The sequence below is a fragment of the Electrophorus electricus genome, chromosome 3, assembly GCF_041902795.1.
Source record: "Electrophorus electricus isolate QZ-2024a chromosome 3, ASM4190279v1, whole genome shotgun sequence".
Lineage (NCBI taxonomy): Eukaryota > Metazoa > Chordata > Actinopteri > Gymnotiformes > Gymnotidae > Electrophorus > Electrophorus electricus.
The window spans coordinates 2255001-2282772 of NC_137499.1; the positions used below are offsets into that span (position 1 = coordinate 2255001).

At 46.1% G+C, this 27772-nt stretch overlaps 3 protein-coding genes and 1 long non-coding RNA gene across 16 annotated transcripts in view; 2 read left to right on the forward strand and 2 right to left on the reverse strand.

The window, feature by feature from the left end:
• pmfbp1 (polyamine modulated factor 1 binding protein 1) overlaps positions 1–4323 on the forward strand; it is a 117717-nt gene extending 113394 nt beyond the window's left edge. For 10 of the 12 annotated variants that reach the window (XM_081709250.1, XM_081709273.1, XM_081709285.1 and 7 more), the window contains one exon: positions 3541–4323. In XM_081709250.1, coding sequence (XP_081565376.1) covers positions 3541–3658 — 118 coding nt within the window. In that variant the 3' untranslated portion in view covers positions 3659–4323. Of the gene's footprint in view, positions 1–456; positions 586–3540 lie in introns of those variants that run through there. The other 2 variants (XR_014121722.1, XM_081709292.1) reach the window with 2 other exon arrangements.
• A 3258-nt stretch (positions 4324–7581) lies between these two features.
• LOC113577875 (uncharacterized) lies at positions 7582–12836 on the forward strand. The gene is made up of 3 exons (XR_003410685.3): positions 7582–7867; positions 8212–9111; positions 11940–12836. It is a non-coding gene; the product is annotated as an uncharacterized LOC113577875 (long non-coding RNA).
• dhx38 (DEAH (Asp-Glu-Ala-His) box polypeptide 38) lies at positions 8076–21832 on the reverse strand. Of its 2 annotated transcripts, none has more exons than XM_027010757.3 (28): positions 21653–21832; positions 21181–21241; positions 20694–21088; positions 20203–20396; positions 19926–20090; positions 19622–19784; positions 19363–19481; positions 18936–19012; positions 18674–18829; positions 18420–18581; positions 18057–18164; positions 17791–17909; positions 17502–17639; positions 17186–17372; positions 16758–16943; positions 16453–16593; positions 16228–16338; positions 15962–16078; positions 15734–15841; positions 15487–15599; positions 13441–13649; positions 11959–12113; positions 11627–11782; positions 11380–11514; positions 11131–11256; positions 10663–10758; positions 10301–10422; positions 8076–9026 (listed from the first exon to the last, which is right to left on the reverse strand). In XM_027010757.3, exons 3-28 carry the CDS (start codon positions 21029–21031, stop codon positions 8945–8947), a joined length of 3783 nt encoding a protein of 1260 aa, XP_026866558.2. In that variant the 5' UTR covers positions 21032–21088; positions 21181–21241; positions 21653–21832; the 3' UTR covers positions 8076–8944. The 2 variants fall into 2 exon arrangements, with proteins under 2 accessions (XP_026866558.2, XP_026866548.2); XM_027010747.3 differs by having other exon boundaries at positions 20203–20399; positions 21653–21830.
• A 656-nt stretch (positions 21833–22488) lies between these two features.
• On the reverse strand, positions 22489–26283 carry cyb5b (cytochrome b5 type B). The gene is made up of 5 exons (XM_027010769.3): positions 25942–26283; positions 25080–25208; positions 24561–24587; positions 24361–24392; positions 22489–24264 (listed from the first exon to the last, which is right to left on the reverse strand). Exons 1-5 carry the CDS (start codon positions 26140–26142, stop codon positions 24174–24176), a joined length of 480 nt encoding a protein of 159 aa, XP_026866570.2. The 5' UTR covers positions 26143–26283; the 3' UTR covers positions 22489–24173.
• Positions 26284–27772: the final 1489 nt, after the last annotated feature.

The following is a 27772-nucleotide window of genomic DNA, read 5'->3' on the forward strand; positions in this document are numbered from 1 at the left end:
GGGCAAGATCTTGTGGATGTAGACAGATTGCCTCCTGCTGATGGCATGCCACTGTCTCCAGTAGCAAGAGACATTCAAAATGATTTATCTCTTTGAATATTACAGTTGTTTTTTCTACATTGCATTTTCATATACAGATAAAAGTCTAATATTACCCAGTAACATTACTGCATGATCTGCTTTGTGGCTTTGAATTTTTTTGGGGTGAGTTGAAATACAGCGTGTGCCGTATGGCAGCTTTAAAACGGGGTCACTGCCGAATACGTTTGATCGAACGAGCATACGTAAGGCTGCTGTTCATCTCCTAACACTCATACCAGGCCAACAAATACCACGATCAATACCAATATTAGACCTGTTTAATAGCCATGAGGTATCCATGAGAATCTCTCTCTCTCTCTCTCTCTCTCTCTCTCTCTGTCTCTCTCTCTCTTTCTCTCACCCATTCCTCCTAAGCTATAACGAGGATGGTTAATGAGAGGAGATCAGACTGATATTTCCATGTCTGGTAATTGGAGAGGACTTGGGTGTCAGCCCGCCTGCTCTGCACTGCCTTGTCCTCGTGCTGTAAAATCTTCCTGCTATGTGAGTGCACCCTCATCTTCCCTAATAGGCTGTGATGTGATTTTTCCGACGTGGAATGAGAAAGGGAAAGTTTGGGGGAACTTTTGACATGCCAGCCTCGGCTCGGCCGACCGGGCCGTGCGCACCGTCGCGGTGTGGCTCTTCTTCGGAGACAAATGTGTTGGCATCTGTGTGCTTGTTCTCGGGGCCCGGCTACGGCGTGGCAGCACCTGACATGGCTTCCTGTCTTCTGTCTTGTTTCTACACCCCCCACCCCCACCCCCACCCCCCCCAACGCCAGCCTGTTTCCGCACACGCCTCAGCACCGCTGGCTCTAGCCGGCCTGGTGTCCAGGTCGGTCTTGGAGACCATGCATGCTGTAGTGAAGGTGTACACCACTGTTCTCAGTGTATTAGAGAAGCTGACAGGGATGTCTGCTGGAGCGCTGAGACCATGTGTGTGTGTGTGTGAGAGAGAGAGTGTGAGACCAGCAAAAGCGTAAGGACCACTGAGATGGAAACACAAACTTACACCCTGTTTGCTGTGCCCGTATGCTTAAATGAGGCTCAGCCAATGTTCCAGGAAATGCAAACTGCCTGCAGTCATGTGACTGGCCAGCAAGAGGGAATATATAAATACAAACACACACATAGGGGAGGGGCCGAGGTGAAGCAGTGCTGAGGCAAAGAGCAGCAGTGCTGAATTTTGATTGGCTGTGGCTTACCTGTGCCTCTGGTGTTCGGGTCCGGTTATGTCAGTGGCGTGAAAACCTCTCCAGTTTGACACTACTAGTGTCATCAACAACTCTTTTCAGATATGCCTTCTAACCCAAGTATGGACCATGTATCCCGTCTGCTGAGATGTTAGCCTGGCTCCTGCTGTGTGATGTACACTGGGTAATGGGAAGTAAGTGTGTGCAGATAATGTTTTTTAGCATAGGGCCTTAGATTTCTCTAAATGAGGGAGATTATTGACAATATCAAGTAATAATGTTTATGTTCCCACCACTATCCAAAATGGCTTTGCCGACAGTATATCTCAGGGCTTCTCAGAAGCTGTCGGAAGAGGCCGTGTGGTTTTATGACTTCGCTATCATTGGGGGAAGGGGGGGGTGTTTCAGCACTGTTTTCTAGAGCTGCAGGCGCTTTTCACCTAATTTGCAAATTTTAAAACAGAAATAAAAAGGAACAGCTTTCATGGCGTCCTTCCCCAAAAGCGCCCTATTCATTAGCACTCCACACTTTCCGGTTCACTTGCTCCAGCGTCCCCTGACTAATAGAAAGCCTGCCATGTTTATTTGGATGTCGGTGAATGAAATATTCATATTGCACGCTTTTCTGAGCAGAAGTCATCTAGACGGGACGTAAATGGTACTTGGGATTAGATTTTCGCCTCAGATTGCTGTTATTAAGGGGGGGGGCTAATCCCAGCCACCGTCTGTCTGGGAGTCAGTCTGGTTTTTTTCACGCAGGCCTGGAGCAGTTGTGTGGCTTCCCAAATCAAGTCACACACCCACCTCCTGTTATGGGAGTGAGTCACACATCCACCTCCTCTTACGGGACTGAGTCACGCATCCACCTCCTGTTACGGGACTGAGTCACGCATCCACCTCCTGTTACGGGACTGAGTCACGCATCCACCTCCTGTTACGGGACTGAGTCACGCATCCTGTCTGAATGCTTTAAACCTTTGATGTGCCTTCGGAGGGCTCTGTCAGCCGTCCCACTTCCTTTCTTGCCTACCAGTCCGGCCCACGGCTGTCATGCCTGCTCTTTTGCCTCCAGCCAACTCTCCTGTGCTGCTGGGCTCCTGGATGTCTTGCTGAAGTCCTGCTTCATCTTTTCATTTATGATTTATAATGATTCTCTTTAGCCAAACCAGAACTAATGGTAGGCCCAGAGTGTCTCCTGAGTTTTGTCTCTCTCTCTCTCTGTCTCTCTGACAGATGTGGAGCTCATTATCGCGTGCTGTGCTAGTGGCCCTGTGCCATTCTGACCCTCCCTAATTGTGCCATATGCCCGTTTGTTCTCACACCATGATGTAGTGATTGCTTATTTATTCTTCTCCAGGCTCCCCATGGCACATTAAAATGAGTCACTCACATTTATCAGGCTTTATTTGGGAAGCTTCTCTAGGTATCTGTCGCCGCCTCTTGCCCCGTTCCCAAGTTCTAACGTGTTCCACTGTGGATAGTTCGTCATACTTTCTCCAGCTAATTATGGGTATGTGAGGAATTTTGCATGCACAAACCTGTTTGTCCCACCGGAATGAACCGGCACTAAAGGGCACACATTAGCCAGACTGCTGGAGTGGCTATCCAGCCAATCGCAACGCTTCCACTTAGGGACAACACGTTCAGAAACGAGGAACTGTGACAGTTTGGTGTGTGTGTGTGTGTGTGCGTGTGTTGTTTCTTCATAAATGAGCTACATTTGCATGCGCCCTTCAGGGGTAAAAGAAAAATGATGTTTAGTTTGTTAATAAGCCGAGAGGAACATAGCGATGACCAGACTGCACTGCAGAGACCTCATTATACCTGAGGAAGCTGGCTTAGATCTGCGATGCAACCTTTGACCTTTCACCGCTTCTGCACAGCAGTGATCTGGTTTTGACTGCTGCCCAGCGTCCTGTGAGGTGCAGCGAGGTGGCGAGGCAGAGCAGGGTAGGAGAGGAGGCAGTCCATGCTGGAAGTGTAGATCAGGATGGCAGAGGCAGTAGGGGAGTCACAGCTGTGGAAATGAACTGTGGACTCATGTATGCAAACCTGAATTCTGATGACACGTGGAAAATTATAAACAAGGTGCCGAAATAAGTCTAAATAATGTCTTTGACCTGGAAAATCACTTCATTAGTTGTTTTTTGTTCTCTTATTTGTTTATTAAATCATCATTTGAATAGTACTCATAGTACCTCTGACCGAACATCGGTAAAAATTCCCACTGTCGTGTCAACATTGTGCTGTCTTCCCTGCCCCAGACCCAGCCTGACCTCCACAGTGTACAGCCATCCGAGAGAGAGCCCGAGGACAGCGAGCTCTCTGCTTGTCTCCCTGCAGGAGGACCCGTGCGTGGGCCAACGTCCGCTGCCGAGGTAGTCCACCGAGTCGCCCAGCAGGCAACAGAGAGGAGACCCCTGTGTCACCACTACTGCTCTCACAACCGGGCTCGAACCTGACAGCCGAATCTCAGGGGCACTCTGACCATGAAACTCTTAATGGAACTTTGTTACTAAAAGAAAACACACCCAGAAGTTTACTTATGTGAAATATAGAAGTGAATACGTAAAACTTTATTGTTTCTTACTACCCTCTAGTAGTTCGTAAATACCAGATTTTAAACTTATAAAGTAAACTTATATATTACATAAACAATATCTGCCATGAGCTGCTGGCACTTAGGGTTTTTTTTACATATAAAAAGGCTGTTCTTATTGTTACTACTGACTGTGAGTAAATATTGGTGTCCCTGTATCTTGTTTTTTGCAGGGGACATGAAGACTGGTTGTTAGAGCCACAGCAATATAGTTTTGGTACATGGTGATAAGATATTTAATGCTGTATTTTATTACTGTTTGTTTTTTGCTGTTTCAACGTTTTATTCTCTGAAGGCATTATAAATCTTCAGTTCAGAACTTGAAAGGGTTTCTGATAATGCATCCAGCTTCTACTGAAATTTTTTACTTAGCATAATGTCCATTACACTGAAGTTTTTCTTTTTGCTTTTAGTGTCACTGAAAATAAATCAACACCCTGAAAGAAAACAGGTTCATTTTGTCTGAAATGTATTAAGACAAATGACCAAAGTAAAAATAACCCAACAGATTTGTGAGTTGCCATAGTTCACAACAATCTTGTAGACACAAGTTTCAATGGCATGCTAATCTGTGTGTGTGTAGGCCGTGAGCTTTAATCTTACCCTGCTGGCCAAGATCTCTGTGAGGTCATGAGCCTTGCCTTAATCTTATACTGTAGGCCAAGATCTCCCAGAGACTGTGAGCCTTAATCTTACCCTGTTGGCCGAGATCTCTGCGAGGCTGTGAGCCTTAATCTTAAACTGCTGGCCGAGATTTCTGGGAGGCCGTGAGCCTTAATCTTAAACTGCTGGCCGAGATTTCTGGGAGGCCGTGAGCCTTAATCTTAAACTGCTGGCCGAGATCTCTGGGAGGTCGTGAGCCTTAATCTTAAACTGCTGGCCTATGTCTCTGGGCGGTCATGAACCTTAATCTTACCCTGCTGGCCTAGATCTCTGGGCGGTCGTGAGCCTTAATCTTACCCTGCTGGTTGAAGAGACCTGCTAGCTCGTTGTGCTCTGGCAAAATCAATAGGCAACACTCTCTCTAGCACAGCAGTCAATACCCAACACTTAAGGTGTCTGTGAAAACTAAAGAAAGCCAATAATTGTTATTAATGCCCTGGATTTCCCCAAGCGCAGCTTTTAAGGGTAATTCCCGTGTAACTGGCATTCCTTAACACAGGTTGTGCCTTGAAATAGTGTGTAATCTTTTAATGGCATGCAAATAGAAGCATTCAGGTTTATCTTAAGCAAATAATTAAGAAAAATTGCTTTCCAGTAAGTAACTAATACTGTGCGACTTCAGTTTTAACCAAGTTTCACATGAAACAGGAGATGAACTAAAGTGCTAGATGTGACTTTGACCAGACTAGCTTCAGTACAGGAGCAGTCCTCGTTCACCAGCTGAACAAAGTGATTGTTATGTGATTTAAGGTCTGAAGAAGCTTCCTTAATTAGTGTTCATGTGACAATAATGACCACTCATTGACCAGCAGCTGGTGGGTGCTTCGCTTATCTGTGGGCCAGCCAGGTCTGTAGATCACAGCAGGTCTGAGGTACACAGCAGGTCTGGAGACCATTACAGCAGGTCTGAGGTACACAGCAGGTTTGTAGATCACAGCAGGTCTGAGGATCACAGCAGGTCTCAGGATCATTACAGCGTATGGAAATGTGGTAAATCACTGCTGTGAGTGAGACTCTGAGAACATGTCCTTATATATGCAACAAAATGTATGCAAGCTGAAAAATTAACATTTATTTAATAGTTATACATTTTATTTTGGTATACAAGTGGACCTACCAGAATATTAAATGCCTGAAAAAACTTTTTTTACAACTATGTGTGAGTTTAACCCATTATTAAGCATTTTGTCTAACTGGTTGTGGCTGTCTCAAATACTGACAGGAATTGAAATATTCCAGTAGGTCCACTGATATACCAAAATAAAATGTATAACTACTAAATAAATGGGGTTTTTTTTGTAAATGATTTTTTTCAGAAAGCTTGCAGACATTTTGTTGGCCTACAGTGTATATAAGGACATGGTCTCTTCCCCAAATTGCCAGGATTGTTCTCAAGGCATAAATATTCCTAATGAGGAACCTGGATCTCCTTCCCATCATCTTTCTGTCATCATTAGTGTGTTTAGGAGTTTGCATGAGAGGAGGAAAATTCTAAACCTACTATAACAAGGACAGTCTTTAGAAATCCCATGATCTTGTGAGTAGGTGATTTATTGGCTGCCTGAGAAGACCGGGAAGGTATTCTAAAATTCCATCAAGCGTGTGGCACAGTGAGCAGGGACGGTGTAAGATGAGGACAGTCTCGGGTTAAGTCTGCGCCAGCCTGCAGCTGGGTCTCAGACACTGCCGTGGATGTAATTGGCTCCCAGAAGGCTGTTCATTATTGCGAATGAGAGTCAACAAACAGAAGGGTGCACGAGGTAAGAAGCCATTGCTCACCACTCGTTTCTTTATCAGGGCCCATTAGGAAGCTGGGGTTAATTAAACGTGTGGCTCACTGTGGTCATTTCACACGAGCTGCTATTAGGTTTGCACCAGTGCCGGGCCGCGTCCCTCGCTGCCCAGAGTCATAGGTGCACTCGAGCTTTGATGGAGAAGGATATATATGGGTCTGCTCCCTAGGCCTTGTTCCAGTCTGTGAAATTCATTACACAAACCTTTCCCCTCAGTCTCAGTAAGACGCTTTATGTTCCCGTGCCAAACTTCACTGCAACGTCAACACGGCTCAACGTCCCGGTGGCGAGGCTTTTACTCTTAATCCGTCGTCTGCCCTCCTCGGTGACATAGAGGCCGTTTTAATTTCTTTCATCATCTCAAAGACCTTCAGTGGAAATCTCCCATAAAGGTGACTGCTGGCAACCACCATCCAGGAGAGCGCCTGGAAAATGTCAACCTATACTGGAGATTTGTCCCAATTAAGTGAGCAAGGAAGGTGGGTTCAGGTCTTTATAAGACTCAATAAAGTGAGAACTTGAGATGAAAACTTTGGCATATGAACGACTAAACTGAGGAGCCCTCGAAACATCAGCGCTAAAAGATCATAAACACATGGCAGGTTTCTGCACCACAAAATGGTAAACAGTTCCCCAAAAAGCATCATAGACTGAAACTCACCACTAGTTACCTGGTTAGTCTTGCTGCGCATGTTAAATCATAGTCGTAGTCCCACAGAGCATGCATGTGAAGCTGATCACCTGACCAGGTAGGTGATAAACCCATCAGGTCGTTAAGCTGTCAAAGCCAAATGCTTTAATAGCGCTTAAACCAGACTGCTGGGTTGCCTTTCTATCTCAAACAAGTGAAGAAAGTTTCTTGTTGAACATTTATCTTAAAACCTTATTTTTTGGAAAAGCTCTAATTTTCTCCATCAACTCATTTGTCTTTTAATCTTTAATGTCCCATTGACCATGACTCTCGTAAAACTGCTCAGTTGTAAGATAAAGAAAAACACTCCTGGCAAATTTTAGGTAACCTCTCTTGCATTCCTTTTAAGAACACTTTCAAAGAGAGCTTTCCTCATTTGTGACTGTAAGAATTTTTTAAAACTTATATTCGGACTATATAATTTTTTTGGAATTTTGAAAATCTATATTTTCAGCCTTTATATATATATATATATAAACAAAGTCCAGCCATGCAAAATAAGAAGCCAATTTCAGACTCTACATAACATTGTACACTCAACAGCCACCTTATTACAAACATTTATTAATCGGAAGCACCGTGTTAGAAAACACATGCCAGGCATGATTTGTGTTGGCGTCACAGTTTCTGACCACGCTGGCTTGATATTTTTGTGTCAAACACGCCACCGCAGGAGCGACGAGACCATGCGAAACCCCCCTCAATACCGCTGTGCCTGGTCCAGTCCGGCCAGCACCCGCTACCATGGCAGCGCCCAGCTCCTATCTGCTCATCGGTCAGCTTGTGATCTGAAACTGAAAACTAAAGTTGCCAAGACAATAGCTGGGCTTAACAGACATTTGAAGGTGAACTTGTACACCTAGAACTGTTAAGATCGGTTTGTCAACGTGGCTAGCAAGGGTCGGCACGTTGTGGGATTTCTAACTAAGGGGGAGTAGTAGTGTAGGAAATGTTTATTACAATAACTATACTATTTTTGCGGTCTAACTTTTATATTCGAGCTAACATTAACCGCAATTAACCGTTTTAACAGATCACACTTCAGAAGACACCGACATGCACGACAACTTTATTACTTTTCTCATTTGCACATTTTGGCAAAAGGTTTGGAGCCGGCTGGCTTGTGTCGCTGCTGCTCCGACACTGAGCGAAACAAACAAATTTGTTTGTGTTGCTTTGTTTCCTCCAGCATAAACACCCAAGTTACACCACCACAGACGGAAGTGACGATGCACGCAGCTTCGCCCGTCTGTCCTCCCAGCGCGTCACTCAGCGCCGTGACGACACGCGGAGAACAAACACGAAGGACGAGATTACACGAGCAAAGCGAGCGAGACCCTGCTCGTGCACTGTTTACGACATGGCTTAGTATTTACGACAGCTTGAAACAAACAAACAAAAACCCCCACAGACTTAACCCACCATGCTGTTCTCCGTGGAGCCATTCAGACATTAGGACTCGGATCACGTCCAACACCGCAGTGTTGAAAGCAAGAGGAATATAAACAAAACGGCACTACTAAAATATACATTACGATATTTTATGCACATTGTACTTGCAACGTTACAACATCTGCCCAAAAAATGTAGACTTTGTGGAAGACTCAGCTCAGGAAAAAACAAACAAACAAGGGACACTTTTTATGAGAATGCGAAAAAGTGATCTGAGTAATATTACATGAAACCTGAAAACCTTCTGGTTTATAAACGTGAAGCTCCTGGTACGTTTGGGGAAAAAAGCAAAAAAAACCCAAAAAACACCACCATGACCACGAGCCCCTATTTATTCCAGGCTCTTACTCTTCTCTTATACAAGTGCTCCTACTGCTGGCCAGAGGTGGGAACTGCACCCTCCGGGAAAAACGGCTGCTTTTCCTCCCTCCGTGAAGTCAGTAAGAGATGCTTGGTGATGTATGTTTGGCCTACAGGCCGAAGCGCGCGGGTGTGCGCTTCGGGGTCATGGGCACATCCTCCCTGCGGCCGGGGGTGCAGATCTTTGTCGACCTGCACGGCGAAGAAGGAAGGGAAAAGGTCAGCAGGACGGGCAGGACCTTCCGGACATGTCCACGCTGCAAAGCATAACTTAGAGGTAGTATGACTATACCAATATATTAATGTATGTCAGTTTATTCAGGCTGTCAATTTAACAGCAGTGTATTGTATCTCTCGATTCTGGTCTTATATAAGCCTTACACTTCACAAAGCAAGAGCCAAACCACCAACTGTGACACCAGCCCGGTGTGTGATGTCAACACACATCTCTCACTCAAGTGACTATGATCAGGTCTTGAACATAATACCAGTTGATCTAGAACAATGAACTTGGTTTTTCTGATTTGGTAAACCCAAGTAAGTTTAATGGTAACAACAACAAAATTACATCCTTTTCTTTCCAAAATGCTGAACGTTGGGGTGCGTGGGGCAGAACGCCTGTCACATGATCCAATTACTCCCTTTCCTCCTTTAGTAGTCAGTTGAAATCACCACCACAACGAATAACGCGACTGCATTCACGCGTTGCCTCACGTTTCACACTACAACAAACCCACACGCCTCTGCACACGCCCCCTTAGTCCCAGTAACCAATGGAAATGAAACTCGTTGGGTTCTTGTATAATGACTTCTGATACAGACCCGTCCAAACAGAAAGAGAACTTATTTAAATAAGCATGAAGATATCAGAGATTGAGAAGGGGGGAAAAACAACGTTCATCATCATCTCGTAGTCACGGGAATCAAACCCCCCCTTCGCACAACCACCCTTAATGTGACAGCCAGCATGTCTACTGAACAGACAGCCAGAGAAAATCTTTCATCTAGATATAAAATGTGCTGATTAATTAATAACTTGTTATTTTACAGAACCCATTCGCTCTTTTCCACAGAGGCAGCAGATGTGTGCAAAATTAATTTCTCAGATTAATCTGAAAATTAAGGTGGGCTGCGGCACCAGCGTTTAAATTGCTCCAGTAATGGAGGTCAGCGAGGAGTCAATATTATTTCTTTCCCTCTCCGGTGGGGACAGGAGGTGAGAAAAGCCCATCACGCGTGAGACGAGGGGGAGCGCTGTGGAGGACACGGAGATGAGACGGACGGAGAAACCGGACGATGGGGGTGTAGGTGGGATGAAAGAAAGGAGGAGGGTGATAATACGCTTCCTATAACTGCAAAATTAGTATTATGGTAGCGCATTTCTGGAACGGGATGATGAAGGTTTTTTTAAGGGGGTGTAAGCAGACACCATCGCACGCATGGCCGAACGTGGGGGGCGGGGCTACCTGGTGCTGCCTAGTGAGCTCTTCCTCTCCTGCTCCTCTCTGCGTGCACGTATCTGCTGCTCCGCCAGTGACATCTCCTCCTCCATAATGGAGATCTCCTCTTTGGCCCTGCGGCGGTTCTCCTAAAAGAAGGCAAGGAGGCGGGTCTGTAAGAGGGTGGGGGGCGGGTCTGTAAGAGGGTGGGGGGCGGGTCTGTAAGAGGGTGGGGGCGGGTCTGTAAGAGGGTGGGGGGGCGGGTCTGTAAGAGGGTGGGGGGCGGGTCTGTAAGAGGGTGGGGGGCGGGTCTGTAAGAGGGTGGGGGCGGGTCTGTAAGAGGGTGGGGGCGGGGCATTAGCCTGCGACATGGGCATGGCGGTCCTCACCTGTCTGCTCTTCCCGGCGTGTTTGATGCTGTAGAACATGGGACCCAGCTCAGCCAGCCACTCCCCTTCCACCGCCGTCACGCACTGCATGTACTCCTGTGACAGACAGCGGCATCACAACATCACGCACTGGACTAGTAGTCAGAAGGTTGCCGGTTCAAGTCCCACCATCGCCAGGTTGCCACTGCTGGGCTCCTGAGCAAGAGCCTTAACCTTCAATTACTTGAATTATAGTCATAAACGGCTAAAATGCTAAATGCCATCGATGCCAACCAGGAAGCTGAGGAGGACCCCTATTTTACTGTCAGAGTGGCCGCAGTTTGGTTAAAATACAGACATCTAATCTTAGCACGGCCTTGACCTGGTCTGATTCAGCACAGTCCAGGGTGTGAGTGGCACAGGACCAACACCATCACAAACATCCAGAGCTCCAGCGTGGGAAGATGAGAGGGAGAGGCCATACTGTACCTTGGTGGTCATCACCAGCTCGTGGTAGGTGATGTAGTCAGGTGTGTAGCCCATTCCAAAGAGAGAACTGGTGGGATGCAGGTGACAGGGCATGCCTGTCCGTACATTCACGTACTCTCCTATGCCCTGAAACACACACACGCACAGTTCACACACTGCCCTATGCCCTAAAACATACACACTTCACCCAGCTTATTTGGTGAAGGCCCTCCTTTAGAGACAGTTGCAGGACACCATTCCCGGCCTTACCTTCAGCTTAGCGGCCTGGTGGAAGTAGGCGGCACAGATGCACTTCCGGATCACGTCCCAATCGGAGCCGCTGGACATCAGACTCATCTTCTGCTGTACCATGATGTCTTTGAGCTGAGCACGCACCTCACGCACCTGTGAGAGACACACACACACACACGGCAAAAAGTAATGCTTAAACTGCAAGGTCTGATTATCTGCGGGGTCTGACTGAGTGGAGGAGCAGTGAGGAGTAGAGCTTCCGCACCTTGCGCATGGCCTTGGTGTGGATGAAGTGCTCGTTACACCAAATGCTGGAGTAGTTGTTGTTCTTCCACTGCAGGTAGACGTTGAGGTAGGTCAGGTGATCGCTCTCGGGCACGGCAAACTTCTCCCTCACCTGGTCGCTCTCCTCCTCCCGGCCCTGTCAGCAAGAAAGTCACGGTTCCTTCGTTTAGTCAACCTTCAGAAAACATGCCTCATATAAACATCCATCAAACTAATATAAATGCCAACAGAGACTAGACATGTAAATGATTATAAATGAGACTGTGACACTAAATGGTCATTTTCCTCCACAGATTTGAGACAAAACGGGACCTTCGGCCGATAGAAAATGGTCGGCACAGACAGCATGGAGACGATGATGAGGATGTCGGAGCTGCAGCCCATGTCACAGGACACAATGAGCATCTTGGACAGGGCCGGGTCCAGGGGAAACTCCACCATGAGCCTGCCTGTGGGCGTCAGGGCACCTGAGGACGACACAGAGGGGAACGCGGGTCACACACAGCCCAGCAGAAAGATCCACTCCCAAGGCAGACACCACACGGGTCTGATCGCAGTTTTAGTGCAGTTTGCAGTGATTACATATCCGAGTGGAAGAAGCTTGAAGAAGAGATGCAAGGGAAAGCAGAGAAGAGACATGGGAGAGGTTAACTTTAATCAGATTATCTGGTGTTTCAATACTGAACTTCCCCCCACAACCAGATCCACACAAATCCCCCACACAGCCAGATCCTCACAAATCCCCCACACAGCCAGATCCTCACAAATCCCCCACACAGCCAGATCCTCACAAATCCCCCACACAGCCAGATCCTCACAAATCCCCCACACAGCCAGATCCTCACAAATCCCCCACACAGCCAGATCCTCACAAATCCCACAGGCAGACAGAGGCTCTTTCTGTGCTACTGAGTGAACTGTGACTGCTACATTAGTAAGCCGAGTGATGGACTGCAGTGGCCTTAAATTAACAGATGAGTGTTCTGAAATCAACAAACTTTTACGTAACCAAATTTAACAACCAAGGCAATGTTAGATGCAAAGCATATTCACCACCTCTTTAATTCAGATGATAAACTAGTCTTCCATGTCAGTGTTACGACAGCTGATATAAACTTCCATGCCTTTTGAATGCTGCTTAAAATAAAATTTGTGGCAATATACGTACATGAATGGACATGCATATTAAATGGGCCTTATGCAGCATCTACATACACAGTTTTGCTCACACATGTAGGTAAGTGGCTCTTGCAACTTTCAAGGTCTCTACGCCCGTGGGGCCTGTTGGAGGGACCCTTCACCTGTGGGGCCTGTTAGCAGCTCTCATTACTCCTCCACCTACAAATTTCCAAGTCATAAAACAGCCCAAAACCAACATGCATCACATTCCTTGTTTGCACATTTTAGTTCACACTGAAAGTACATCTGACTACAGAGAAGGAACTCTTTTAGCATCACTGTGGGGCTGAGGGACTGCTCGATAATGATTACGTGCAAAACAAGTGCTTTGTTTTTTTTCTGTGTTATGTCAGGTTACTAAGCAGCAGCTTACATTTATTGGCAGGTGAAATTAAATTTAGTCAAATGGCAAATTTCTGGAAACTCACAGCAAGGCCCCTAACCAGAGGGCTACATCACAGCTTCCTTGGTTCTAGACCAGCGTATTTACAGGCCAAGATCAGCACAGATTTTGTGGTGGGAAAAGCAGAGAACAGTTCGAGCATCTGGAACTGGCACCATGTTGGTGGAAAAGTGCTACCGGGTCGAGCATCCGGAGCCGGGCCAACGCCCTACCTGTGTTGTCGAGGGCGCCCAGGATCCACAGCTGGTACATGGAGTTGAGCATGTTGTCCTCAGGGGGTGGATCCATGAAGTGGAAGAGAAGAAGGTCCTGCACGCCGAGGGACTTCAGCAGTAGCACCACATTAGCCAGGTTGGTGCGCTGGATCTCAGGGATGGTGGTGGTCAACATCTCATTTTTAAAGGCACTCTGAGTGTACAATCTGGCCAAAAGATAGACAGACAGAGACACCCCACCCACTTCTTTAGAAAGCCTTCTAGGTGCACAGTTAGAATTTAGGCTGCTATTATGGCATTGTTATTGTACTGGTTATCTTCCACTGCCATATCAGTAGCAAGTGTCTACCACAGACTGTGCCTGAGGTCCCAGTACAGCCAGCACAACCATATCAGTGTCCCTGCAGGGGCCCAGCAGGTAGACCTAATAAAGCAATTTTTGAGTACAGGAAGATGGTGTCCCTCATCAAAGCTGGATGAGAATGCAGATAGATAGTGAAAGTGACAAACGTCCTCAGAGTAAGAGAAACGGAGAACACAGAACCACTTAGATAGCCAGACAATACAATTTAATGACAGAATCCCAAATAAAGACTCCAGTCTTGGGAAATCACTACTGTAACGGTAGCAGAGGGCAGGTGGAGTTCCAGACTCATTCCTTCTTTCCTAACAAGGCAGCAAACAAGAGGACTTAATCAAACATGCGAAAGGCAGCTCTCTTCTCCAGCAGGCACAGAGAGGTCTGACCCACGATCGCAAGTCCTGCTGCTGTTCACTTCATTGGCTAATCCTCCTGAACTCTTCACCTTATTGGAGAAAACTCCTGAAGTATTCACCTTACTGGATAGCGCGCGCACACACACACACACACCTAGCCATCAGAAACTCTGAGTGTTCAGATCTGGATTAGACTCTCGGCAGTAGGGAGCAGAAGTACAGCTACTGAACTATTGAACTATTCACCTATTGGATAACCCACCTGAACTATTGCCCCTACTGGATAAACCTCCTGAACTATTGCCCCTACTGGATAAACCTCCTGAACTATTGCCCCTACTGAATAAACCTCCTGAACTATTCACCCTATTGGATAACCCTCCATGGAGGTGTGAATTCATCACACAGGCTTCACAGATGTCTGAATACCCACACACACACCCATGCACACACGCATTTATCTACTCTCTGAGACGTCCCTCTCGGCCCCAAGCTTCTGAACAAAAGCCCATAGGTCACAATATTTGTTGTGTGAACAGGGATGCGCCCCAGACGTCATAAGATAAAAGCCACAGGACATGCCAGAATAGATGCAAAACCATTTGAGCCATGCCTGAGGGTGTGTGTGTGTGAGAAATAAAGGGAGAGTGAGAGAGAAAGAGGGTGAGAAAAGAGAGAAAGAGAGATAGAATGTAAACGTGTGTGTGAGCGCACACATCTTCCCGTGTGTGTCTGCATACGCTAATGAGTCCACGCGTTCCCTCATGCACACCAAAGTGCAGATTTGGAAAAAGTCACCAGAAGATCCCAGTGGGGACATCCATCTCTAGGTCGTGTTCTCCATGCTAGAAACAAAGTGAAGCAGCATGAAATCTGCTCCAGATCAGATCAGAGCTTCCTGACGCAGCTTTCCCACCTGTCTAGTGCACCAACATGAACGCACACGCGCACGCTGCTGGATTGATTGGCTGCTGGTACGAGTCCTCTGTTTAGTTCAGAGTTCCTGTTAGCGGCTGTGCTTCTTTCTTTCATATGTCCTCCGTGTCGAGGTGCTACAACGTCCCCTACAGGACCAAGACAGCACACATGCAGTGCTGAGCAGAGAAAGCCTTTAACCAGACACTAAGAGAGACTTTAATCAAGCCCGTCATTGTGTGTCTGGCCGTTACTCTGGTTCTGCAATGCGCTTTCTCCAATGCCAAGGGGGAGACTAATCAGACCACGAACACGGAGTAAAGGCTGATGATGGCTACAGCTAGGGTTAGCTGTGGAGAGAAGAGGGTGCGTGCATATACGTGTGTGTGTGTGTGTGTGTGTGTGGGATACCTGTAGCAGTGGCCTGGTCCAGTCCTCCCAGCTCGACCTGCACGCTGGTTTGCATTGGCCTGGCTGATGGGATAAACCTGCAGAGCGTCCATACCAATACGGGGGTTGAACACCTGTGCACACACACACACACATCAGAAAGTGTTTCCAGACTCACTCCACCGGAGAGTCCACAGAGAACCAGCCAAGCAGGAGCCAATCAAGAGCCAATCAGAAGCCAGTCTGCCATTCTACATCCCTTCAGTACCTTCAGTTTGCAATATCCAGAGTCCACGACAAACATGATGCCATCTACAGTCAGTGAAGTCTCGGCGATGTTGGTGGCAACAATGCACTTCCTAACTCCATCTGGGGCCTGTGACAATGTAGGAATATTCATCTCAAAACGCCACCTCACCAGCCCGTTCCCCCCAAAAACACCACCTCACAAGCCTTCCCAGCAGAGACACTGGGGTGCTGATGGTAGACACAGCACCTTCTGGAAGATCTTGGCCTGCAGGTCTGACGGCAGCTGGGAGTAAATGGGCAGCACCGCCAGAGCAGGGGCATTCTCGAGCTCCTCCAGACGCTCCACAATCTGATCCGACGTCACCTGCGGAGAGACGCAGAGTTGAGAGGATCTGGAGACACAGCCCAGAGGTTCACGGCATCTAAGACTCGAGTATTAGACTTGGAGCCTCGTTAGAGATCTTCTGTCATTCCCACATGAAACACGATCCTGCTTCTCATCCAGGAACTCACCTCGATGTCCTCCTGACCAGGCATGAAGATGAGAATGTCTCCCACCATCCCACTCAGGTGAATCTGCAAGGCCTGCTTTACAGCCGCCTCCACGTAGTCCTCCTGAGGAGTCTACACACACACACACACACACACACACACACACACACACAGCTTCAGATTCAGTTGGTCTTCAGGCACTAAAAAACTACGTTAGAGACACGAAGAGCCATTAACACATCATACCTTACTGAACAAGATGTCCACTGGGAATGTTCTCCCGGGAATGTGGAAAATGGGAACATTTCCAAAGAATGCCGCAAATTTGTCCGAGTCCATGGTGGCAGACGTGACGATGAGCTTCAGATCTGAGCGTCTAGACACCACCTAGAAGAGGAAAAAAAAAGGGGGGGGGGGGTTGAAACGGTAGAAAACAAAATACATAGTGTGAAGACCACTCAAAGTAATCAACCTTCAATAATCGATCCCAGCCAACCCCACAATGCTCCGTGACGAGGTGCAAACAGGGGCAGCCACAAGGGGGCGCTGACCTCACGGAGCAGGCCGAAGAGCACGTCTGTGTTGAGGGAGCGTTCGTGCGCCTCGTCCATGATGATGGCGCTGTAGTGGTCCAGGTCAGACTCGCGCAGGGACTCTCGCAGAAGGATTCCGTCCGTCATGTACTTGATCACCGTCTTCTCCGAGGTACAGTCCTCAAAACGGATGGCGTAACCCACCTGTAGTATGTAGGTCAGCACAAGTCTTTGCACAAGTCCAGGAAATCCACATTTAAACGTATATTATTTTTATGAGCATTAGGATGGAGGAGAAGAGCGTCTTAACACCCAGGCAAGTTTGTCAATTTTTTGCATTGAACAGAAAGGCAGACACGCAATTCCCACATCATCCACTAGATGGCAACATTGATTCACAAAATGAATGAGCAGTGCTGACTTGTGGCTGCAGAGTTCGAGCTCACCTCCTCCCCCAAGTTGCTGCCCATCTCCTCGCTAACCCTCTTGGCCACGCTCATGGCGGCCACCCTGCGCGGCTGCGTGCAGCCCACCATGCCGTAGCGAGTGTATCCATCTTCGTGCAGGTACTGCGTCAGCTGCGTGGTCTTCCCGCTGCCTGTCTCGCCCACCACGATCACGATGCTGTTGTCCCTGCGAGAGCAACGACGGCAGCGTTCTAGACCAGCGTTTCCAAACCCAACCCTGCCAGCTCTGGTCAACATGTGCTTTCTGTCTTTGCTACTGCAAGTGTGTCGCACGTCTCCGGGCAGGCGCACGCACCTGATGATGTTTAGCAGCTGCTGGCGGACAGCGAAGATGGGCAAATACTGCCTCTGCTCCAGCAGGGACTTCTTCTTAGCGAACTCACTGCTGGCCTCAGTCTTCTCCCTCATGTGGTCAGCAAACTTCTGCTCCGTCCTACAGGGTAAAGCACAGAGATGGAAGGAAACCACGGAGGAAACTAGAACCAGTAAAAAAAAATTAAAAACAAACAAATCAAATCAAGGGATTTTTACCCGCCATTGCCCAAAAAGGGGCAAGAAGAGGTTGTGAGGTGGTGAGGTCGTACCTGTAGTCCACAGTCCCATCCTCTCTGACGACTTTCGAGTCAGATCCATCTTCCTCTTTCTTGATGCCCATTATGTCCCCCAGCTTGGTGCCGGCCAGCTCCCAGTGTTTATGTTGCGCCTGTCCCAAGACAACACACCGGAAAACTGTGAGAAGAGACTGGCACGCCCCTGGACATGTTCGGAATGTGTTACAGCACGTATAAGGCATGAGATGGGGAGGTGAGGTGCAGCGCGTCTGAGAGGGCGTGATGGGCGGAGACGGCACCTTCTTGCGTTCCTTCTGCTCCCTGTGCTTCCGGACCAGCTGGCTGCCCTTGCGGGAGATGATGGCCATGTCCGAAGTCGGATCTTTCACGGGAATGACAGGCTCCGGCTGGGAAGAAGCGCACACACATCGGCAGTTACACCATGCATGAGGAGCAGAGTTCAGGCACCTCAGTAGGCAACAGAGCTCGGAGCTGGAGGTCACGGACACTTCCTTACCAGGCTATAGCGCTTGGATCGTTATAACCTGCCAGGGAACATGTTCCTGGGGAAGACCTGCTCTTCTGTACTGTTTGATGGACAGTAGCCCAGACACAGCAGTCCCTAAATAGCATGGTGGAAAGTTGCTAAGATGGGGCATCACCTGCTTGGTGAAGACGATCCTGCCGTCGAGGAAAGGGGGGACAAGGTTGTGGACGAGCAGGTGCACTTTGGCCGCGTTGTCTTCCTCAAAGTCCTCATCTACTTCTAGTCTCTGCACCACCCCGCTAGTCAGCATGCGGTTGGTCTCCCAGCGTTCGTTGTCCTGAAGGAGACACACACAGGGCGTCCAAGTCTGCGCGCGCACCCAGCGCCAATGCCTGGTTATAATGTGGTGCTGACGAGCTGAAGCCGAACCTCGTTAATCTGCCGTCTCTGGGCAGAGATGCGTTTCTGGGTCTGCTTCTGCAAGATCTGTTCTCTCTTCTTCACGTAGTCATCCGAGCTGGAGGTCAGAGGGTTGTGGAACTCGTCATAGCCTTCATCCATCATGTACCAGTCTCTGTCTGCTTGCTGGGGAACAGCATTTTATACAAGAAACACCAAAATTAGAATTACAAACAAAAACTGCAGTTAGATAAGAGAAAGGCACAGATGTGCATCAGACAGGTAGACTCACCCTCTGATCTTCCTCCCACTGTTCCTTCTCCTCTTCAGTATCAAACGCAATGCCATCTTCTCCACCTTCCTTTTTACCTGCAACAACAATATACTTAACCACTTTGTCTAATCTAACAGCACTGATATAGAGGCCTTTCCCTAAGAACTGTACACATTAACTCCTTCATTATCTTTAATTAATCATTTCATCTATGCTAACAAATTCTGGCTAAAATCGGCTCCATTTAAAATTGACATGACTCTGACTCTGTCGAAATCGCAAAACCCTGGTACAAACAGGCTTAACGTCATTACTACAAACACCGAAAACATGTGAGTAAAGATACTTGAATAATTCACATGCAATGGTTCTGCACATGTTAAACATGTAAATACACACAACATGATACAAGAAGGCAACTTTGTTGCAAGAAGGGAAAAAGAACCTTTTCCTCGGGAGAGACGAGGGGTGGAGCCTAGATGTTTCCTGTCATTGGCCCATTCGTTATATTTATATGAGGGTGTGGGCAGAGGAGTGTCATCTGGATAACGTGCCCTTACTGACCTTCAAAATAAAAGCACAACACAATAATTACTGGTCTACAACATCACCGTCTGTTATAAACATCATCATTCCATCAAACTTGCAAAGGCTGCAACCTCAAAGAACTGTCACTACTAAAGTTTTCCAGAAAAGATTCTAACTTGTCTCTCCTCTCGCTGTCCCGAACCGAGCGCTGGCTGCGTTCAGAGCGGTCGGATTCCCGGTGTGAAGGGGCGGGAGACGGACTCTCCCAGTGGGAGCGGCGGGAGCTAGCATAGCCGCTGTCGTCTTCATCCCAGCTGGAGCGAGACGGAGTCAGGGCATCTGTATGGACAAATCCGAGAAACGAAACACGGTCAGTCCGATTCAGGATTGGCTTCGGTTTTTATTTCAGCCATGGGGAGGTTGATCCGAGATGTCAGATCAGTCAAACTGCTCCAGCCCGCCCCAGCCTGGCTGACTGACCTCTGGGCCGATTCCGGGGTGTTTCGGGTTCATCTCTTCGGCTCCCGCGGCTGATGCGCTCAGACCAGCCGTCCCTCTGCGAGCGCTCGCTCCGCACACTGCTGCCGTCGCCGTGCTCCGAGCGGCTGCTGCCAGAGCTGCGGCTGCGACTCCGGTCTCGGTCGTCTGTTCCCGCCACAAAAACAGCACACCAACACACTTGTCATACAGGGGACGCAACACCGGGCAAGGAACGCTGAAGTCTGCAAAGCCAAGCTTTGAGAAGGATAATACTTACCTCTATCGCTCTTTCGATCTCTGTCTCGGTCTCTGCCTTTTTCCCTGTTGTTGTCCCTGTTTTTGTCCTCTTTGGACGAGGCATAGACCCCATGCTCCCGACGGTCTCGTTCCCTTTGCTGGTGTTTTCGGCGGAACTCTTCACTAACTCCTCCAGGGTTAGAGGGAGTTTCGGAACCTGTCGTACGGTACTTCCTGCTGCAGCACAAGACATTAAATGATGCATCTTGAATATTCAATCATTTACATTTAAGGGACAATAATTGAAAGTACACATAGCAACTTTCTCAGAACCCAAGGACACTTTTCAATCAACACACAGGTGAGAAGCAGCAGCCAAGTCAATGCCTTCAAACCCTGATCAAACTAGAGTACAATGCCAATGGCAATGAAAACGTGATCTAGACTATGTTATAAATAACTCACCTCATCTTTCATTATATATTAAAAATTACTCACCTGTGCTTTCATAATATACTATAAATATCTCACCTCTCTTTTCTCCCATTCTTGCCTTCACCACCCTCATCATCATCATCATCGTCATCATCAGACCCAGAGTCACTTTTTCCTTCCTCCCAGTCTTTGTAGGAAGACACCTTGGACTTTTTTGACCTCCAGTCGTCGGAATCAGAGTTCAGCGTCTCCTTCCCCTCCCGTTCCTTGCGCTTCTGAGCGGCCAGCAGATCCAGGCCGAGGAGAGAAGTGCGCGGGGCCGGGGCTCGGAACACATGTTGCTCCTCCACCGCACTCTTCTTCTTTACAATCAGCCCTCCCACCTGAGCCCCAGGGTCACTGCCCTCTAACCGATGCAGGGAGGGGTCTTCCATTTTGCTGCTGGTCCTTTGTTCCAATGCCGCAGCAGGTCCGAATATAAAGGTTCTTATCTGGAAAAGTCCAAAGTAGCAATATGTTGCTTTACGGTTGATCTTTTGAAAATCGGTGAGAACAGTGGCTAATCTGATGAGAAGTCACCTACCCTATTTAGAAGTGAGGCATCAAGAACCCATTGGTCTGCTCTGTAGTATCTCGGTTAATTTCTATTTGAGTATCATACCAAGCAAGTTAGAAATGGAGTTGCAAAAGATATAACAACATATTTCAATGCCAAATAACTAGGAGACAAATCCAGGAGACAATAAAGAATCGAACAAGGAAAAAACCTTTTAGCGTTACGAGAGTAGCTATCTACGGCTAGCCGAATAAATTAGCTAGCATAGCTATCCTTACACAAGAAAACTTCATACATTCAACCGTACTCTACATCTATTATCTTGTAGTAAATAACTAAATAATTTAGCTCGACATAAAGTTTTCGTTATTACTTGCTGTATTAAAGGAATCTTAGCAGTGCGAGTGTCCACATCCTCTAGCTAGGTTAGCTAACCTGGCTAACTACGAACATGAAACAGCCCGCTAACACGACATAGGACAGAAGACATCGTCTTTACCTGTGCATTTCACTGCTCAGTCAGCTAGATGCATTGAACGTGCGCTCATCACTACAATCAATGTACATTTACGTTTAAAATATTAAAGATAATTCGCATTAAAATAACACACAAATCGTCAACAATTCGTACAGTGGGACGCCATTGCAATCCCATAGTTCAAAGTGTACATTTAAAAAACTTTATTGGAAGAGTGGACTGGAGTTCAGCACGGTGACACACTGAAGAAACACATGGTCATAACAGAGGAACATTATGAGAGCGCTCTAAGGGGAGGCAGTCCTCCAAACCCCACGAAAACTGTGGAGGCACAGCATGCACTGATAAACTGGTCATATACGCTAGTATTTCTGAAGCGAATAAACGATACCCAACTATTTTAGTAACGTTCAATTATTTATTATAATTTATTAAAGAGGTCAGATAATGCTGTCCTCGGATCAGTTTTGTCCGTCTGTCCTCATGAATATAAACGGGGAGCGCCGATGTTAGACCAGGTTTTTCAGTGATCTGATTGATGTGGCACTTTTTGCATTTTTGGGTATTCAATTGTATTGTGCCATATCACACATTAATGCTGTATTACAATTTTTCGTCCTTCTATTTAAAAAGAAGCAGTCCCCAAAAGCATGTTCATGCAAATATTGTATAGTTGTCAAATTTCACATTGCAGACCCAATTAAGATATTGATTACAATTCATACCTGATCTCTTTCAACCTAACTCACTGTTCTAGGTTGGGTTTTTTTTTATGTTTAGCTTGGCACAGTATGTGGTTACTGAATACATAATGTGATCTGAAAGGTATAAGCAAAGACCTGTCAAGTTATGATCAGTAAATGTATCCATGTTTTATTTCCCCCCCATATGTATTAAAGGGAAATTTTTGAGTGTTCAAATCTAATCAAAACATTTCAAACACCAGGGAAAAATACATGAATGATAGAAACATCTGCATTCTTATAAAGCAAAGCTGTTTTTGCAGCTGTTTTCTTCAGTCAACTGCTGATCAAGGACTGTAATAAGAGCATCAATGACACCATGGGATCACAAAGTACTCAAATCTCACTTCGTTTCCATCATACATTACACTGCACAATTTACACAAGGACATTAAATCAATCATGTAAAAAGCACTTGAAGTAAGGAATCAAGTATGGTCTGGAATAGACTATGACATTGTTGAAAGAAGTGAAGTAAGACAGTTTTCTTAGACAAAAGGAAAACGTGTCCATAATGTTTGATTTGAAGGGGAAGGCAACTTATGTTGGTATAACACTCAGGCTAAAATCTACTGAAGGCATCTAGGCTAAATAGCACACAATACAAATGCCAACAGTGTCAGGTGTATATGCATAGAATATTCAGCATATCAATACATAGACTTTGTGAACAGCTTGAGAGTTCAAGTATTAAACACGCACATAACCACAAATCTGTCCCTCAAATAAATTAGTTATACTCTTCATTACATCGCAATAAACATGTACAAGTACAAAAGGGCCAAGTGTTAAAGTCATGTTGAACATCCTGAACCACACTATAGATCAAGCCAAGAGCAGAGTACAACTTAAATGTGTGCCAGGGTCAGGCTTGTAAGGAACTTTCTAAACTTTGGACCCTTACTTCACATGAGCAGCTCACTAGAGTGACATGAAATTAAGGATTGTTTTTTTTTTTTATTTTAGCACCACCTTTAATTTGGGGTCTATATGAAAACTGATTAAGTATATTATTTGGTTATAACTTTCTACAGAAACTAAGGCAATTTAATAACGAACAATAATTAGTCATCGTCTTCAATATGGCTAACCCATATCTTACAATATTCACCAACTGCGATTCAGATTTCATTCCTGAGCAACATTTGGTACTGGGATTTCCCATCAACCTCATAAGCCTGAAATCCCAAACTATGCATTAGCATATCTTACTGGGGATATCAAATCATATTCATATTGAACAGATAAAATGGTACTGAAAACAGGAGAGGGAGTGAGAACAGATGGTGGCACACAAGAAGCAAATGTACACATTCCGATTCAATGGTGTGTTTGAACTGTCACTGCCACAGAGTGTGAGCATGGAAAGGAGCCAATCCCAAAAGAGGCACTGGCACTCTCAGCCTGTCCTAATCCTCTCTAATGGAGACAGGGACACTAGAGGGAAAATGAATATGAAGGCTTAATCCCATGTCTCCTCAGTCTTCCTGAAAAACTTTCTGGCATCTGAAGGCAAACAAAAGTTATTTGTTTATGTTCAGGGTGGGCTGGGATCAGATAAACAAGTCAAGGCCTCCAGATAAAAGAGAAAGAAAACATCACGAAAAAAAGAAAAGGAAACAAAAAAACAAAAAAAACCTAAACAAGCACTGTTAGGTACTGGGTCTCCTGGAACCATCAAAGCCCAGCCATTTACCATTACAGGGTGCATCACTTGGAATGCTCTTCTACCCTCCAAACCCTAAAAGCGATGGCTGTGCTGTGATGGTTTGGATAGTCTAGGCCCTGGTGAATAGTGCTCAAGAAGGCTGGTGTCCTAGCATGTAATAACGGTACATGATGCCAATGACAACAGCTGCTACGGCAGGAATCAGCCAGGAGGTCCACGAGCTGATCCAAAAGAAAAAAAACAAGCCAGTCAGAATTCAGTAGTGAGTGACAGCCTCTATATAGCTGTTTATAATTAGATCAATGATAAAGTTTTACCTGGATTCTTTTGAAGTCGTGATGTAAACCTCCTAGAGAAAGAAAAAGGTGTATAATTATGAGATAGCTAAGCTGAAATGTAAAGCACTTTAGGAACAGTTACAATCTTACCACATTTTACCCACATCAGCCAATCGCATATTAGGACATACCCCAAATACAAGGTTCAATTATTGATGATTAAATATTTAAATACTTACCTTCTTGGTCTCTTTTTTCCGATCATCCTAAAAATAAAAATAAAAAAATCACCCAATTAATAAAACTGTGCAAATAAAATAGCTCCTGAAATTAGAGCAAATATATATTTCAGTTCAAGAACTATGTTGTTTGAGTATATTTTAGATTTCAGAGTTGCACTGAGGACCATTCCTGTGAATAAATTATATATGGATTTATAGTCATGTTATAACATGACACTTTACTGCATTACAACTATGCCCCAATTTTGTCTTCTTGTTTCACTGTGATCCTATTAGCTAACTGACACCTACTACTGCCCACTACTATACTGCAGTCAATAGAGGACTGTAGCCAGCTATTTAGTGTTGAATGCCATCATTTTTCTCCAGTGCATTTAATGCACTACACACCATATACTGTGTAGTTTTGCATAATCTTTACTCTTTACTGCAACCTCGAGACTACGGATATGATTCTCATTATTACTGAACACTTTTGCATATACAAAGGCAACAAAAATTTTAATCAACCAATACCATGTGCAGTTCTCCAATACAGTACTGCTGGAGCATCTCTCTTGCATCTGTGGAATGGCCAACATCTTCAAAACTCTCCGTTCCGTCTCCGCCAGCCTGCTCCAAAAGTACTTCTTCACCTCCTGGATGCTGTAATGAAGTAGTTTTGGATGAAAGTTAGATCCTTTCAGTCTGCATCCTGCAACGAATGTTATTTCACATGGCAATTTCCCAACATGTTTACGCAAACGTCCGTTTAAAGAAACCTCTGCAAAAACACTGACGCTAACGCTACCACAATGCAGAAGGCACCCAATTTTACTTTTTACTTTCAAACCTTGGACACAAAAGCCATATAGCCAATGACCTTTCCTCTAAATACTTCTAAAATGAACCTACGTTAGAAGCTTTGCCGAGCTAGCCTGACTGCTTTCCATGTGGTGCTAGTGAACTTAGATGAAGTGTTCAACGGCCAGCTACTTAGCTTACCTAACCTAGCTAGTTATCTAACGACAGCTAACTAACCTATATATCTTAGCTGAGACAGATTAGACACCCCATGTAACTCGTTCGAGTTTACCAATTCAGCTTGCCAGTCAGCTAGGCGTTAAGCTTGTCCGGACTCTGGCCAACGGGGTGTTAGGCATTATTGTCAGACTCTTCCATTATTCATGTGCTTTAAGTCTTGTTCCACTCGATATCATGGGAACAGTAGGTTAATTAGCTGGCTACCTTGCTAACTTAGCTAACTAGTCTTCAGCCTATGGAGTTGAGCAAGCAGAGGCCGAGGCCACACCGCTAGCTAAAGACATCAGACACTATCTCTTCAGCGACCTGGACCCATCAAGCTGCTTATTAAAACTGGCTAGACCAACCATCTTACCTCTTCCAGGAAACTCGTAATGTCGTAAACCTTCTCGTGGATGATAAGCCATGCATCTTTGCTCATATTATGCGTTTGAACCTCCTCGAGTGTATAATATTTAACGCCGCCGTCCTCCGGAGTCTCCTCACAGGTATGATTTCCATCCTCTCTTGTTTTTGAATCGTTCGTTTTGCCTGATCTACCCATTTCGTCCCCCATCCTAGCTCAGCTGTGGGCGCTAACTTTACCACCAACCGAATCTAACCAACGTTTCAAACGCTTTCGAACGTTTCTAACTGTAACTTCCACTGTAACGCCGCGAGCTCCAACCGCTCCAGCAAACGGGCCGTTACGGAAAACCTTCCGCGAGAAAGTGTCCATTGGACTCCTGCAACGTAACCGTTTCCGCCGCAAACAGCCAATAAAGGAGCACGCCTCCACCACACGTATCCAATCACAGCCGAGGAACAATGATTGCGCAAACTGGCGTCACTGACAGAGCGAAAGCACATTTAAGATATCAGTGTGAACAGCAAAAGTAGTAATAACTCGTGTGAATTCAAGTCGTATCCGATCCGATTCGCTCTCTGAACGGTCAGGTCGAATTTCATGTGACTTTTCCATCAGTCTAATTAGGTGTACATCATGGTTGACAAGAGCGCTGACAGAAGGCAAGAGGAGCAACAGCAGTCACCTCCAGATCTTCTCCAGTGGAGTAGTCGTATCTCGGCATGCTTGACTGACATCGCGTCATGGATGACAGCCCACCACTTGAAGTTCAACCCCAGTAAAACAGAGCTTCTGTTCATCCCAGGTACTCCCAACCCTTACCATGACCTCACAGTTTCTTTCGAGAACTCCCTGATATCACCATCCGAAGCTGTCCATAGCCTGGGCGTAACTTTGGACAACCAGTTGTCGCTCTCAACTCATGTTTCTAATCTAACCTGGTCTTACAGATTCCTCCTTTGTAACATACGAAGGATTCGACCCTTGCTCTCGCAGGAAACTACCCAGGTGCTTGTGCAGTCTCTTATGATCTCAAAACTAGACTACTGCAACTCGCTACTTGCTGGTCTTACTCTAAGAGCCCTCAAACCTCTACAACTTGTCCAGAACGCAGCAGCACGACTGGTCTTCAATCTTCCAAAGTTCACACGTTACTCCACTGCTGCACTCCCTTCATTGGCTCCCTGTAGCTGTACGCATCAGATTTAAAACCTTGATGCTTGCCTACAAAGCCAAAAAGCCCCTTCATACATGAGGTCAATGGTCAAAGCCCGATCCATACCTCGAGTACTTCGAACCTCAAGTACGGCTCGGCTTGAAATACTGTGCTTCAGGCCTCATGGAAGACAAGCATATTTTCTGTCCTGGCTCCAAGATGGTGGAATGAACTCCCACTTGCCGTCCGGACAGCAGAGTCCCTTGCAGTCTTCAAATGCAGACTGAAGACCCATTTATTTGCGGAATATTTAAAGGACAACTGACCCTGCTCCCATATTGACTGACTAAATTAGTACTTATTGTAGGGTATTGCTTGTTGTTTAACAAACTCTAGCACTTATTGTTTATTGCACTTATCATTGTTTAAGATAGACCATTTTGTACTTCTTGGTATTCGCATTCATCCCTGTATTCTACCATTTCACTGCGAGTTATACTGTGTATGACAAATAAACCAAACTTGAAACTTGAAACTACAGTATTCTAGTTCATTGGTATGTTTGATTCTAACCTACTGTACTGTACTAGGATGTATTCTATGAGTAAATGACAAAGCACTTTTGTAAGTTGTAAGTCTGGATAAGAGCGTCTGCTAAATGCCGTAAATGTAAATGTAGTTGCC

What these genes read in the sequence shown, in the direction of transcription:
- dhx38 (XM_027010747.3), bottom strand. Translation starts at nt 21,031, where the DNA reads ATGGAAGACCCCTCCCTGCATCGGTTAGAGGGCAGTGACCCTGGGGCT. An exon ending in GGACCAGGCCACTGCTACAG is followed by an intron (nt 13,650 to 15,486) that starts GTATCCCACACA and finishes TCTTTTGGCCAG; the next exon opens with ATTGTACACTCAGAGTGCCT. An exon ending in AGCTGGTGATGACCACCAAG is followed by an intron (nt 10,759 to 11,130) that starts GTACAGTATGGC and finishes TGTCTGTCACAG; the next exon opens with GAGTACATGCAGTGCGTGAC.
- cyb5b (XM_027010769.3), bottom strand. Translation starts at nt 26,142, where the DNA reads ATGGGGGACGAAATGGGTAGATCAGGCAAAACGAACGATTCAAAAACA. An exon ending in GTATTGGAGAACTGCACATG is followed by an intron (nt 24,588 to 25,079) that starts GTATTGGTTGAT and finishes TTTTATTTTTAG; the next exon opens with GATGATCGGAAAAAAGAGAC. An exon ending in GGAAAAAAGAGACCAAGAAG is followed by an intron (nt 24,393 to 24,560) that starts GTAAGTATTTAA and finishes TTCTTTCTCTAG; the next exon opens with GAGGTTTACATCACGACTTC.